Genomic DNA, 15,775 nt, shown 5'->3' on the forward strand with positions numbered 1-15,775 from the left:
CTCTGTCACCGACCAGCATGTTACCAGGCACATGATCACGTACCTGTGAGCTTAGTAGGTGCCTATCTTTTTATCCCCACAGCCTTGCTGTAACTAAGCCACCACATGATTCTTTATTGTGTTTGAGTGAGACTGTGCTGAATTAGGCCGATGGGGAGGATACTGCTCATTATGCTTTTGTACAGATAGATTTTTTTTTTAAGAACGGAAAAAAAAATGAGCTACTTTCCGAAAGCTTGATTTCTAACTATTATACTTTAGACACTGTAAATTTAATTTGGCCATTACTCCAATAAAAACTACACCAATAAAAACTTCTACCTATCTGTACGGTCACAGTTGAGAAGGTTAAACAAATCTAATTTGAGACTGGTCATGTAAAGAAATCTAAAGAATTTTCACATAAACATACACAGTATTTTAGAGTACCTTTGAGATTTCGGGTAGTCTTTGGAAACTGGTCAGACAGAACATTGAAAAGGCAGGAGGAAGCTGGGCAAGGAGGACCATGCTCACAGTTTCAGCTTCTTGGAAAGGCTGAAACAGGATTCCCGGGTCGGGGTGACTATGGCCGACCTGGGCAACATGGTTGTGCTGGCCAGTTTTTATGCTAACGCGACACAAGCTAGGAAAGAAAGGATATTAATCAAGAAAATGCCTCTATGGGATTGGCCTGTAGGCAAGTCAGTAGGACATTTTCTTTTCTTGATTGATGATTGATGAGGAAGGACCAGCTCATTGTGAGCAGTGCCACCCCAGGACAGGTGGTCCTGGATTGGGAGAAGAAAGCAGGCTAAGCCAGTCATGAGGAGAAAGGAAGCAGCAATCCTCCACGGGGTCCTCATGAGGTCCTGCCCTGACCTCCTTCAGTGATGGACTGAGATGTGGAAGTGTGAGCTGAAATAATCTCTTGGCTCCCCAAGTTACTTTTCAGTCACGGTGTTTTACCACAGCGACAGAAAACCTAAAACAATAGTGATGCCATTTGCCTTAGCGAAGCTAGTTATTTGGGATGATGGACTTTCAACTGACAAAATGCCTCCAGTAAGACTAGCCTGTAGGGAAGCCTGCGGAGCATTTTCTTGACCAGTGGTTAGTGTGGGAGAGCCCAGCCTACTGGGAGTGGAGCCAACCCCGGGTAGGTGGTCTCAGTTGTGTAATAAAGCAGGTGAACAAGCCACGAGAGCTACCCACAAGCAGCATCCCTTGATGACCTCTGCTTCAGCTCTTGCCTCCAGGTTCCTCCCTCAAGGACAGAGTGTGACCTGAGGGCTACACGCTGAAATAAACTCCATTTTCCCCAAGTTGCTTTTGGTCATGATGTTTTGTCACAGCAACAGAAACCCTAAGGCGTCATCCAAGGAAAAAGAAAGAAAGAGCGACCCTAGAGGTCACAGAAAGAAGCACATGACATTACGTTGTAACCTGCGCTGAGCTGTCCTGCAAAGTAAGCTGGTGCCCTCAAACCCTTCGTATCCATCAGTTATGGATTAACAGCTGTGACAGTTGCTTTCTGCAGTAACCTGAACTTCCAGTTCTTCTCAGCGACAGCACTCTTGCATAAACACGTACGGGGCTCAGTGGCACACAGTGAACGCTGGCTGGAGATATGGGACACTGTAGTATCCAGGACGCTCGCGTGAGAAATGTGCTCAACTGTAGTTGTTTTGTTTGCTTAACCACAGGACGTTCTGAAATCATGTTCCTTCCTCTTCTTCCCCTGGAACCAAGGTAAGACACTTCCCTGATAAAAATTTCAAATGTTTTTTTTTTCCAGGAAATCACATATTTTTATACATGATCACAGTTTAAAATATAAAGTAAAAATACTGTACACTTGAATTTAAAGAATTCTAAAGGAAAAAACTTTTATTGACTGACACCATTGACTGAGTATATCCACAGAAGGAGAATGCAAAGAGTTTCTGATCTAAAATGTCAGATTCCCATGTAGGACTCATTACAGGTGTTTTCATTCACGATCTCAATCCTTTCCATGCAGTGAATTGCACTGTTATTAATCTGCAATAGTATATATAAACCTAGATGATTGTTAAACCATTAAAGACAGAAAAATTCAAGCCGGCAGAACAAGAGGATCACATTGGAATTAACTCAGAATAATACTGGCACCATTTTGATCTCCTTCTTGTATTATATCTCAAGCAAAATAAAGTCGTAAGACAAATGTCAGAGCATTTGATGGCCCGGGGCTGCTTCCCTAATTAAGCAATGTAATTATAAGGCTAGGGCACCCATCACACCTCCCGCCTCCAGACTTCGCTGATCCATGAAAGCAGGACCGCGGCGAAGTGATGATACAGCAGCCTGACGGAAAGGCAATAGGGCATTCACTTGTGATTTCTCTCCGAGAGTTTCCAACAATTGTTCTTGGCTCACGTGAGGAGAGAGGGTGTACCTGAAACCCCAGTGCTCTTACTGTGATCTCCCTTCATGGAAAGTATTTGTTTAAGAAGTGATTAAGTTATAGTATCTGTAGAATGAAGTCACTGAGTCCTCTCAAAAATATACTCGGGCAGTTCCTCTTCCATGCGAAAGACTGAGGTGGCGGGAATGTGACTGGGAAGCCGGTCTTCAAGGACATCATGAAAGGGAATCCAGCTGTGCTTGTATGGTCTCTAGCTATTTGTAAAGACAAAAAATAATGACAGCAAGTTAGTGAAGGGAACAAACCATACAAAATGTTCGAGACGTGCAAACTAAAGAGAAGCAATGGCAGCGGGCATACCACACAATGAACCCGCACACAGGGCATAAGGGTAACACTCAGGCCGCTTTTCTTGCTAGGTAAACATGTTAGGATTTAGGCTTGTCATTTAATTTTTTTTTTTACATTTATGAAGGATGAAGACTTCTAAGTATTACTGCCTTATGTGCTCTCAGCTATTTCTTAGTAAATTATCGCCATATGGTAAGACTTTAAAGTTTGGTGGTTAATGGAATGCATTTTCCTGGGGTACAAAAATCAATATTTGGAAAGAAAAATGAAATACAAATGAAAGATAAATCACTAAAATCTGGCAGCTTCCTTCTATACTTGGGTCCAGCCATGAAGTACTTCAGGTGATCCGCGGACGAGAGACTATAGGGGGCACAGTGCCTTGCTCAGTTTTACAGAAAGCATCAATCCTAACTCTTTAGTTAGAACCATTTTCATTTTTTTCTGGCTTCGTTTTCAGATTCTCTTTGTCTTGGTTCTGCCTAGGAAGCTGCTGTGAGATACGAGGTGTTTACAGGAGTATAAAGAATTTGGCCCTATAATAAGGCATTCAAAAATAAAAATGTATAAAACCAGAGGTGCTAGCAAATCTCTACATCTCAGAAAACATTTAAAACACAGACCTTGTTGTAGAAATCGAACAGCTCCTTGTGGTTGAATTCCACTAGAACCTTCTCCAGGTTCTGTAAAGGAGAGAAACAGAAGGGAAATAATGAAATTCCTGTTGCTATTTTCCAATGCTATCCAGCTAGCCTAGGTATATGGGATTCCTAGAGCTCACAAAGTCACTTTGTGACATTCCACTTGAGCGAAAGGTTTCAACTCTACAGGGACACCTTTCTTTGACTACTCAAAGGTTAATAAAATATACGCTAGCAAGAGAACAATTTAATTACCTTTTTTTTCAAGACAAGACAGAGATAATACATGAGATTATATTTCATCTTTCTCAGCAGTCCATTTAAAATCTGGTAAATAGCATTATGCATGCACTGGAGGCGGCGTATCTGATTGAACTCACCCAGCCATTAATGGCTCACGTGGGCACAGCCTCTGCCTCCGAGCACTAGCCTGACAGTTGCCATCTTAATGCACTACGATTGTTGCCTTCTCTCATGTGCAGACACAGCACAAGCTAAGTTAACATGACAGTGTCAAAGCTGGGACTCACTGTCTGAGATTCAGCTCGCATGCTTTGGTGGAACCATTTTGAGTGCCACAGAGAAACACTGTGTTGGCATCTCCAGTGATCGAGTTAAATGGGTGCCCAACCAGCACAACTGTACCCCACCCAGCTGAAGCACCAAACCACAACATTGCTAAGTAGCTAAGCAGGGCTTCCCTTAGCCAAGGTTCGCCTGAAGACATGAAAACAACAGCAGAACGCTAAGAGTCTGCCACCCATGCCAATCCCTCTCCTTTTCCCTCATGCCACGGAGTGAGCGTCGTGACTGAAGGGGTGGGAAGCTGCTGTAAACAGTTATTAATTGAAGTACTTAACTCTGGTCGAGTTTACGGTATGGACTCAATTCTTAGCTTCCGTGTTGTTCTTGTGAAAAATCTCTTTCGATGGTTCCCGCTTTTATAAAAACGTTCAAACCAAGTTGTCTTAGGCCAGTGGGGCTGTGCAGAAACAGTGCCCTCTTCATGAAGCCCGAGCACACAGGACTGACTTGCCCAGTTCTTACACTTAAGCCAGTGAGTGGGAAGCCCATCAGCTGTGTAGCCCAATCCTTTAAGAATTGTGCAAATTATGAAGGTCGTGAACCGTATTAGAAAAAGTATTCAGCTAATTGGCACACATTAGTAAACACGCAAAAGTCTACCCAGCAGGCATTCTCTCTGAAGTTAGAAGGGGTTTACCCTCCCAGTTCCATGTCAACAGCTATGAGGAAATAAGAGGAGAACAACTGTGTCAATAACTTATTTGCATAGCCCTAAACCCAGCACTAATTTGGGTTGTTTTTTTTGCTTTGCTCTGTTGGAAGGTAGTGTTTCCTAGAATGTTACACTGAGAGAAGGACTGCTTATTAAAGCAACCACGGCTACTGTGACAGTGTGTGGTAGGCTAGAGAATTTGAGGCCTCTTTCTTCCATAAAGGCACGGGACCAACAAAACACAGACCAAAATATGACTGTAAGAACCCTAGATACACTACTGCATTGCACTGGAATAGCTAATACTGAAAAGAATAATAGAGGCAATGACAAGTGAGGACATGTGGAGGAACTGCAACCCTGCACACCAGTAGTGAGATCAAAAAGCGGTACACAACTCCCATAGAAGGTCCAGGGCTGGAGAGGTGGCTCAGCGGGTAAGCACACCAGGTGCTCTTTCAGAGGACCTGATTTTGGCTGCCAGCAGCCACCTTGGGTGATTCACCAGTGCCTGTAACTCAAGCTCCGGTAGACAATGATGTCTCCTGGCCCTCAAGGGTATCTGCACTCATGTGCTTACCTCCCCTGCAAATATATAATTGAAAATAAAAATCTTAAAAAGAGAAAGAAGTTTCTTCAAAGATTAAAGATTGAAGCTGGGAGATGTCTCAGCTTTATGAGTGACACTACTCTCACAGAGGACCCAAGTACGGTCCCAGCAGAATGGTGATTACCAAGGCTTTGTGTGGGGAGAAATAGTATTTTCTTTAAAAAACATGTAGAGAGATTCACATTGTATAGGAGAAAAGGATCTGGATATCATTTTACAACAAAAAGACAAGGAACAATTCCAACTGTGCATTCAAAGTAGTTTTAAGATAGTATATTTTATGTCCTATTTATTTTTTATTTATTTATTTTTTTTTTTGGATTTTCGAGACAGGGTTTCTCTGTAGTTTTTGGTGCCTGTTCTGGAACTAGCTCTTATAGACCAGGCTGGCCTCGAACTCACAAAGATCCTCCTGCCTCTGCCTCCCAAGTGCTGGGATTAAAGGCGTGTGCCACCACCGCCCGGCTTTTATGTCCTATTTAAAATTTTAAAAATTATATATATGAATGTTTTCTTGCATGTATGTCTGGGTACCATGCACATGTCTAATGTCCCTGGAGGCCAGAAAAGAGTGTCTGATCGTCTGGAACTGGAGTTACAAACAGTTGTTAGATGCCAGGTAACTGCTGGGTACTTATCTGGGTACTCTGGAAGAACAGCCAGTGTTCTATTGCTTGGCCATCTTTCCAGCCCTGTCTTTTTAAAACAAAACAAAACAATTTCAATGTACCTACATGCACGGGTATGTGTACATAAAATTTTGTTGTCTTGCTTTACTGAAACGTTTAGTCATAGACATAAAAACATTGGCACCTGGAGTAAAATATGCAGGAAACTGGTATCTGCGCCTGGGCTAATTCCCAGTGTGCACTGTCCCTCCCCTTCTATTACAGTGGCCTAGAGGAAACCACGGAGAATATGAAACTGGCTAATTTTGGTCTATGGTGACACCCTGGTTTGTAGAGAAGGAAGAATCTAGCTTAGACAAAGCGCAAACGATGCCTGACCCCAGCAGTTCCCTACACTCATGTTCGGACAGGGAATCCCACAGAATCCAAGAATTTTAAATTAACGTCTCCTTTTCTGGACATCATGAAAACAGTTCACCAAGTCAGGAAAACAGGACATAGTTTTTCTAAGCTAGGGAGCTTTAGCGACTTTCAGATGCAGGCGCACGTTTGTCCCCCATTGTCAGACTTGCTGCAGTTCCTATGATCAAAAGCTTTCCTGTGCCCACTATACCTCAAGGAAAGTGTGCTCCTAGTGTTGCCTGAGATATAGCTAGAAAGCTCAAGTCTGTTTATCATCCAGAACAGACCCGGCTCTCTTTCCCTTCTTTACAGAATGCATGGAAGGTTCTGTCCGTGAAGGAGGCAAGTTTCAGTGCCTCTCTATTTTAATGTCCATACACATTGGTGGCTATCCTGACACAACCAAGAAAGAAAGGCATTTGTGTTTGAGGAGAACTCAAGAGTTAGTATTTGAGGGTGCTGTCTTTGGGGTCTAACTAACTGGATGCCTGACATCTTTTCCTCTACTTCATATCCTTCTGGCTTTTGAGTCAACTCATGGTTCACGAGCATCTCTGCTGAGAGAGAAGGGGGAAATGTCGAAACTCAACTCTGTCATCTCGCTACCATCAGCTGTAACAGTGGGTTTTGTGGAGGAAAGCAACAGAAACGCCCAGCTACAGTAGCTTCATAGACTGAAATGAGACAAGGGATTCTCTACCTGCGTCCTGTCTACCACTGTCACCAGAGAGTAAATGGCTGTCCCACCAGCAGAGGAGGACAGCCTTTCTGGATGCACTGACCCAGGGTTGATCAGGGCTGATGAAAACAGCAGAGGCAGCAGGCTTCCAGGCATACAGAAACATTGTGGAGTCCTAGGCTCCGCTTGAGCCTGCTCCCCAACCACATCACCTCAAGATCTGTTATGGGGTGAACAGCATCTCCCTCAAACTCATACAATTGAACACTAACTCTTTGAAGCTCACAACATAACTCCATCTGTGGACAGGAACTGGAGATGTCCGGAAGAGTGGGCCCTAATCCAGCCTGGCTAGAGACCTGGATAAGGTAAACACAATGTAAAGGCCACAGAGAGAAACAAATGCTCATTTCCTAGCCCAGAAGAGAACTACCGAAGCGCGAACTTTGGAAGACTAGTGAAACCTTGTGGGGCAGGCAGCTGGAAGAAATAGGCTTCTGGGAGCTTATATCTTGTCCTTGTCCCTTCTTGTCACTTTCTGACGAGAGAGAGAGAGAGAGAGAGAGAGAGAGAGAGAGAGAGAGTGTTTACTGGTACCATGGCCATCTGGGTGGGGTCAGGAGGTCATAGAGGGATGGAAAGCAGAAGAAGAGCAGCCAGTTTGCTGGAAAGAGCTGCTGGAGGGGACAGCAACACACGGGCAGCAGATCCAGAAGGTGGATCAAATGTACACTTCCAGACAAGGGCTCAGGAGGCAGAGATCACCCAGAAAATACACTGAAAAGTCTGGAGAAGACAGTCAGGTAAAGAGAGACAAACTCGAGAGCCACTGACACTTAAAACCAAGCAGAGAAGACAGCCTTGGAAAAGAATGTAGTGCGAGAAGAGAAGGTACCCTGGGCTGGATAATTGGGGTAAGTAGGTCCCGGATAGACACCGAATACCCCGGTTTCACACATCCTCCTTGTGTGCTATTTACAAGTGTGCAGTGGCTATTTATTACATTAGAATATGAATCAGGAAATTAGTATATAGACAGTAAAACTAGGTGGCTTGTTTTGAAATATGCCTTCAACCTTCCATTTTCCTGTTACACCCACTGATGTCACTAACACTATTAACTAGACAGATGGGGACTGGGAGAGTCCCTCTCTCCCTCTCCTGCCTTGTCCATGTAAGATTACAGCTAAAACCCTACTTAGGAATCTCACTATTTCTATTGTCTGGGCTAATCTTACACATTCATACACCCAACTTAGACGTTCTGTACTTGATCGGAAAACATGGTAAAGTAAAAACAAAATAACAAAAGATGGGTGGGTATTCTGCCAACATCTTGAGAAAGATCACTTTTATATTCCTCTTCCCGTTTAATTTGTAAGCTTATCCTCCAGAACTTGGATAAGGTTGCACGCACCCATTAGCAAAATTCCCATGGAACTAGAATGCAGTCAGGTCCTCAGCACGGTCTGACTTGATGAAAGACGACACTAAAAATATCTGCCGCTTTCCCATTAGCGAGGAACACAAATACATTGTGAAAAGAGAAAAGCAATTTTGTCACAAGTCGTCTAAGCAGAAATAATAAAAATAGCCCAGAAAAGAATTAAAATTTATATTGCTTAGCTTTCAAATCTAAATTGAGTATCAAAATTAGAGATGCTACAATTATTAACTGGAGCCATGGAGGCAGATGCTCCTGCAAGGGAAAGGCAACCAGATCTTGTTCAGCTGGACCTAAGACACTTTGCTTGGTCTCTGGAGGGGTTTTCTTTTTGGGTGAGGAACTTAGGCAGTGGGCATGTAAGTCACAATCCACCCTACTGAATGAGCACAATGAACAAAGACCACTAAACATCATTTACTAAGTAAACGTCTTTGTAGATTATATGACTATAACTATATGTAACCAGAGACAATGCTAAATATATTCCAGCATATTTACAGTTAGTGGTTCAACTGTCTTTATTAAGCATTACTGTTCAAAAATGATCGATACAATGTCAGCTCTTAACAGATCAAATAAGCTATGAACTCCATCTATATGTATAAGCCATGGGCCATTTCTCTTTCCCACAGCATCTGATCTTTAAGAAACGAGCTACGTGTGTATTACTGATGTGAGGCAGCTTCATCTCCCAAGAGTTTTTTGTTGGTTTAATGACTTAAGGGTGCTAAAAGTATATCTGCATCAGCAAATGAGGCCTCTGAACTGAGATAGTTAAAATACAAAAATGTTAGCTAGAAATTATTGTAAAGGAATCTGCTCTATGCTGAGCGGTGGTGGCGCACGCCTTTAATCCCAGCACTTGGGAGGCAGAGGCAGGCGGATCTCTGTGAGTTCGAGGTCAGCCTGGTCTACAAGAGCTAGTTCCAGGACAGGCTCCAAAGCTACAGAGAAACCCTGTCTTGAACTCCCCCCCACCAAAAAAAAAAAATACCTGCTCCACGAAGAAAAAGGCTGCACACCAACAAGAGATAGGGACAGTCATCATCCTTGCACTGAATCAAGGAGGTGGCAATAGGTGGATTCAGACTTTGATTTGCATGTCAAGATGGTTGGCAAGGAGGAATTCCCCTTTCCACGAATATACACAATCATTCCCACTTAACACAGAAATACATACAAACTAGGATAAGGTAAAATAGCCAGTATAGGTCTTGAGGTGTCTCGCTATCCTAAGTAAAAAGAAATATAATGTAAGGCTAAAGGCTTCAACTTCCCAGAAATATGCTGAAAAAATTAATAAATTGCCTTAGCTTTGATAATAAAATCAAATATAACAAAATAAGCCTCTATGAAATTTTCACAAAGCTACATAACGTCATTACCAAGTTTAGAACTTTAATTTCAAACAAAAGAATAAGAAGTGTTACCTCAATGAATACACAAGATACAGAACACAGCAATAGAAATGATCACCTTCATAGGACATGGAGCTACGTTTTATCATTTCCTCCAAAGTCTCTAGAAAATAATGCTCACTCCAGCAATTTCCTAAAACTCATAGGCATGACCCTGTTCAATGAGGAGGCATTCTGAGAACCTGAGCTTATGTCAAAGAAGATGAAAATTTAAAAAAGACATCTGCCACCAACAGAGGCAAGCCATGGATAGCATTTGCTGAGGTTAAATCAACCAAAGAATAACTTCATTTTTTAATCTTTAAAAAGGATATTTTAGCAAAATGCTTATCTGCTTTAGAAGACAATGGTATATAAATTGCAAAAGCAAATTCCAAGCTCATTAGTGTGACATTCACCAAATTTGGCCCATGTCTCTTAAAGATTCAAATTCTGGCATCATCTTGCATGCAGATGGATGTGGTAGCAAGGAGAGTACCAACAGTGTTTCACACACCGTCCTCCGGGACTCGGTTCCTGTTACTCTTGCTGTTCTAGCTGCATCCCAATTGAATGCACGTACACACATGCACATACTCTCTCCCACAGTTCAGCTGACACGGAATCATCTTCCCCTGAAAGCATACTGAACAGAGTCTGTCAGATTGCGGATTCTGTGTGAAGGATGACAATGTTTTTCTACTCAGTTATAGTACTTGACTCAGAAAATATTGGACCTCATAACATAATCAAACTATAACTATTGATTCTCAATAAATATGAATAAAAATGACTCCCACCACAAGCTGGATAAAGCAGCAAATCTGGCATTTTACATTACTGTGCAGAAAAGAAAATGTGGCAGTTTGTCTGTCAACATGATAACAAACCATTCTGGCCAGAAATCTTTAGGTAACACAGAAGTTGTAGCCACTGCACATTTTGAGTGTGTTCAACTGGGTCAATCTCTCCTGGCCGTTTGACCTGCGATCTGAACACACCCTTCACTGTGGTTAGAAGAGGCATTACTCTCACACAGACAAAACAACACATGACAGTCTCATCAGCAGATCTCTCTCCTGTACGGTGGGCCATGAACTGCACAGACACTTGGAGCCAATCATAATGTAGCCTGTGTAGTATTCATTAACTGTAATGCATTATGCGTGTGCTGATATGTCATTATGATATTAGTCTTTGGTGTGGATACATTTAGCTATGGCTGCTGAATCTAATCAGCATGATAAGAGGTTTTAAATATCATTACACGAAGTTCTTTAAATAGCGGCAGCTAAGAATGGAGCTTTTCTGTATTAAATATTATAGGTGATGCGTTATGTTTTCTGGAAAATGGAAATTATTATAATCAGAAGCACTTTTGCCAAAACATTATCATTTGGAATAGTCGTATTACTTCCCAGAATGCTTTAGTACCCTGACTGAGGGACTCTGGGTAAACAACAAATGCCAGGTTAGACTCATGCTGTTTTCAGAATGCAGTGTAAAAGACTTGGAGTTCAACAGCCAAATTTGGGGATCTGTGATCTTCTTAAAATAAGTATTGACAAAAATCTGTGTGATACATTTGCAGTTTCCAAAGCTACATTATATTTGTTCTAAATTAGATAACCTACTACAGTGAACAAGATGTATAGTTAAAGGTATATGCTAGCTCCTTCCTTCTCCCCACCTCTCTGCCCAATCTTTTTTCTTTCCTTTTCAGTGTCTCCCCTGGTTAGCCCAGGCTGAGCTCATCTCCCAGAATCTACAGGCATGAGACACTATGTCCAACTGATTTAATTTTTCAAAAAATAATTGTGCTGTTCAGTCAGTTTGAAGGAAGGAGGACCAAGGTGTTCTCTACAGCTCACAGTCCAGATGCCATGTACACGTATCTGCTTAGAGGCTGCTTTAGCAGGATGGAAAAGCTAAGTTCAGCATTGCTTCGTTATGAAATGTATTTAACTAGCCACCGGTGAATAGTGACAATCCACCATTGACTGCAGTGTAACAGGAAGTACTAACCAACCCAATACCTGGGAACCCAATTTCCTAAAGACAGCCAGGAATAAAAGCAAAATTTGATAGATGCAGGATTAACTCAAGCAGTAACTGTCCAGGGGGCACTTTAACCTCTAACACTGCTGTTCTGAACACACTATGGCCATAACCGAAACCGCTTTCCCATCCCCATTAGATCCTTGTAAACTGTAACTGTAAGCCTGACTGGAAAGCCATCCTGGAATTAACTGAACTAATGATGCAGATCCCACAAAAACAAGCACCTTTAACAGGCTGGCACACTTCTAATCCTCAGCCAGGAGCTTGTGAACAGTATTTCCATTTTATGCTTAAAATATTAGTCTATGGCAGCTGCTTGGAATTCAACACAGGCAACACCACCATATAACTCAATCTGTACTCTGATACTTGAGACAAAGAGGGAATGCATGTTTTACAGGGGAAAATAACACTGGAGAATTCAACTTACCTTTTAAATAGCAGTTTCATAGAAGTTCTCATATGCTAGTCAGTTCATTCATTTCAAGTGAGTAATTCAGTCCCAAGGCTACACTCTCAGAGTTAATTCTAGAAACTCTCATCACCTTTAAAGCAACCCTGGACTTTTAGCCACTGCCTGCTAACAACCAGTCATTACTCTGCCCCCCCCCCCCCCCCCCCCCCAAGCCCTGGACAGCCAGTAACACAGCCTTTACTGATCTGCCTGTCTGAAAAAATTAACATAATCATGTATAAGTGGCATTTTGTGACTAGATTCACCTTGTGTTTCCAAGATTTATCCACATAGTATGTAACATTAACCATAAAAGTATGGTCCAATTAAAGCAACTAAAACTGTTAGAATTGGACTCTACAATTCAGATTTAACAAGTCATGCAAGACACAAACATATGTCTAGACAGAGTACATACAAACAATGCTAGCATAGTTTGATTTTTTTGACAATTAAAATAAAATATAGCATATAAGCATGGCTCACAAACACACTTTATTTTAAAAAATAATTTAAAGAAGTATTTTTTTACTCCTTCTGGAAACCTGTTACTCATATTTCAGACTCTCCTCTGGGAAACCTTGTTTGATTCTTCCCAATGCCCACCACCCTAGCTGCCTGCTCCACTTCTCTCATACAGTGGGACCTGTTAGTTCTTGCTATGATGGCCTGCAGCGGAAGCGGTCAGACCATGCAGGAAGCGCCTGGATGCCAAGGGCAGTGATAGACACATTTAATGTCCACTGTCATCGACATTATTGGTTTTTAATCCTCCAAGACACACTGGGTAATGAACACACTGTCTTGTTCTTATTAAGCATTTACTCCACCTGAGTTATAACCCAAGCTCCTTACAGAACAATTCCAGAATGGGGAAAATGTTTATTCAATTTTTAATATACAGATACTCCTAGGACTTTCTGATGGCTATTTCTTGCCATAAAATTTTCATCAGAATTTTGTGCTTTGTAAGATCAAGCAATAATGAGGAAAACATTATAAAAGCAAGGTACAATTAATAATTTAAGTAATAACAGCAAACACGACACTAACTAAATACAAGCCACCATTCCAGGTGCTTCAGCCCTATGAAGTAGAGGAATTCTCATAACAATCTCACGAACTCTCATTATCTCTACTAGATGTGAAGAATCGGAAGCACAAAGATTTGCTTAGGCAACTTAAGTCTGTACAACGAGCAGGCTGGCAGCCTGAATTGTAATCTGGTAGCAAGGTCTCAGAAGTCTATGTTCTTAAACTGGCCTGTGGTATATTTTAGACTATAGGAAGACACTATAGGAAGGCACAGCAACTCTGAGGGGTGGGAGACTCCCTGGCTGGAGTCCTAGCCACAGTGATTTTCTAGCTTGGTTTCTTCTATTGTAAAGGCACTGTGAGAGGAGCTCTGCCATCAGGCAGAGTGAGGTTAGGAAGATAAACCTGTACTATAGTGGAGTACACCTACAAGACGGTAACAGCAATGAGGGCAGTAAGCCCATACTTAAACTGTGAAGATACTGGACTTTCTTTAGTTCTAGGCAGTCTCACCTCAACCACCTTTAGCATTTTCACTCTCCTTGTGAATATGCTATTTTAAATAAAACTATTTTTAATGCATGGCTTTCAACACATATATTTTCAAGGTAATAAACCTAGAGAAATGAGGTTATGTGATCATGTAACTATGTCTTCAGTTTGTTCTATAAATTAAGTTATAGACATCCTTAGTCATTAGAGAAATGCAAATCAAAACAACTCTAAGATTCCATCTTACACTTGTAAGAATGGCCAAGATCAAAAACACTGATGACAACTTATTCTGGAGAGGTTGTGAAGTAAAGGGAACACTTCTGCATTGCTGGTGGGAGTGCATGCTGGTACAGCCTTTTTGGATGTCAGTGTGGTGAATTTTCAGAAAATTAGGAAGCAACCTTCCTCAAGAGCCAGCAATACCACTTTTGGGTATATATCCAAAGGATGCTCAACCATGCCACAAGGACATGTGCTCAACTATGTTCAAAGCAGCATTATATGTCATAGCCAGAACCTGGAAACAGTGTAAATGCCCCTCGACTGAAGAATGGATAAGGAAAATATGGTACATTTACACAATGGAGTACTACACAGCAGAAAAAAATGACATTTTGAAATTTGTAGGTAAATGGATGGAGCTAGAAAACATCATTTTGAGTGAGGTAACCCAGACACAGAAAGATAAGTATCACATGTACTCATTCATAAGTGGTTTTTAGACATAAAGCAAAGAAAACCAGCCTATAAATCACAATCTCAGAGAATCTTGACAACAATGAGGACCCTAAGAGAGACATATATGGATTTAATCTACCTGGGAAGTAGAAAAAGACAACATCTCTTGAGTAAATTGGGAGCATGGGGACCATGGAAGAGGGTTGAAGGCGGAGGAGGGGAGGCAGGGAGTGGAACAGAGAAAAATGTAGAGCTCAATAAAAATCAATAATATATATATAAAATATATATACCTAAAAATAACTAAGTTATAGAGACCTAAGGAACTTTACAATATGTTTATGTTTGCCAGGTTAATGCCAGCTAATGGCTTTTATCATCTTGCTATTAATTGCTTCTTGGCTCTTTAAATACGCCTATATTAGCAATGTATTTTTAAAACCACTACTTAAAGGGCAAACTCAACTATACCACTGACCCACACTGAAAATGGCCAGCACATCAGAACAAGCAGACTTAAAATAAATATGAAAAACTAAGGAAAAACCTGTTATTCATACATCAGACTCTCCTGAAATGTTACCTCCTCTGGGAAACCTTGTTTGATTCTTCCCAACGCCCACCACCCTAGCTGCCTGCTTGGCTTCTCTCACACAGTGGGACCTGTTAGTTCTTGCTATGATGGCCTGCAGCGGAAGCTTTCAGATCATGCAGAAAGCGCCGTGACATCAAGGGCAGAGCCATATATATTTTTAATATCTAGTAATATAGAACATGAACGTTATAGGTTAACCCCCCCTCACAAAAACACATTGGAGATTTATCTGTAAAACCAACTGTCCCCCTGAAAGCCAGGATCCAGCAGAGCTAGGGCAGAGTGCCACTAGTCTAAGCACAGGACTATGTGTATATCCATTAACACAGCTCAGAGCAAATCTGGCCAACTGCAGCATCAATCATAATGGCTAAGGGTCTAATGTGTGTAAAACACCTATATGAACTATGACCTTTTTACTTCATTCACATATTCACCTTCCTGATTACATATTTCCTTTAACCCTGCAAGTCAAACTCATTAGATATGTTCTGGTACTTTGATGATTTGTATAGAATACTGTGTGGTTTTGGGGTTTCAGAGTAATTTCATTTTTTTCTAACATATTTATAGTATTGGGGCTAGAGCAATGATGAACATATATAGCCTTTGCTTTACTTGAACTGAAATGTACAACAGAAATAAAGAAAAAGAACAAGATAAGTTGAATGCTGT

General features: G+C 41.5%; 1 protein-coding gene across 1 annotated transcript in view; it reads right to left on the minus strand.

Annotated features, from left to right (window-relative positions):
- Positions 1-1,846: 1,846 nt before the first annotated feature.
- The window catches only part of Commd10 (COMM domain containing 10), a 119,681-nt gene continuing 105,752 nt past the window's right edge, over positions 1,847-15,775 (minus strand). Inside the window, exons 6-7 of the mRNA XM_041660258.1 lie at positions 3,364-3,423; positions 1,847-2,643 (exon numbers count right to left, since the gene is read on the minus strand). Coding sequence (XP_041516192.1) covers positions 2,605-2,643; positions 3,364-3,423 — 99 coding nt within the window. The 3' untranslated portion in view covers positions 1,847-2,604. The remainder of the gene's footprint in view (positions 2,644-3,363; positions 3,424-15,775) is intronic.

The sequence above is a fragment of the Microtus oregoni genome, unplaced genomic scaffold, assembly GCF_018167655.1.
Source record: "Microtus oregoni isolate MIOR12 unplaced genomic scaffold, Mior012 000011F_ref0000422, whole genome shotgun sequence".
In the NCBI taxonomy this organism is placed as follows: domain Eukaryota; kingdom Metazoa; phylum Chordata; class Mammalia; order Rodentia; family Cricetidae; genus Microtus; species Microtus oregoni.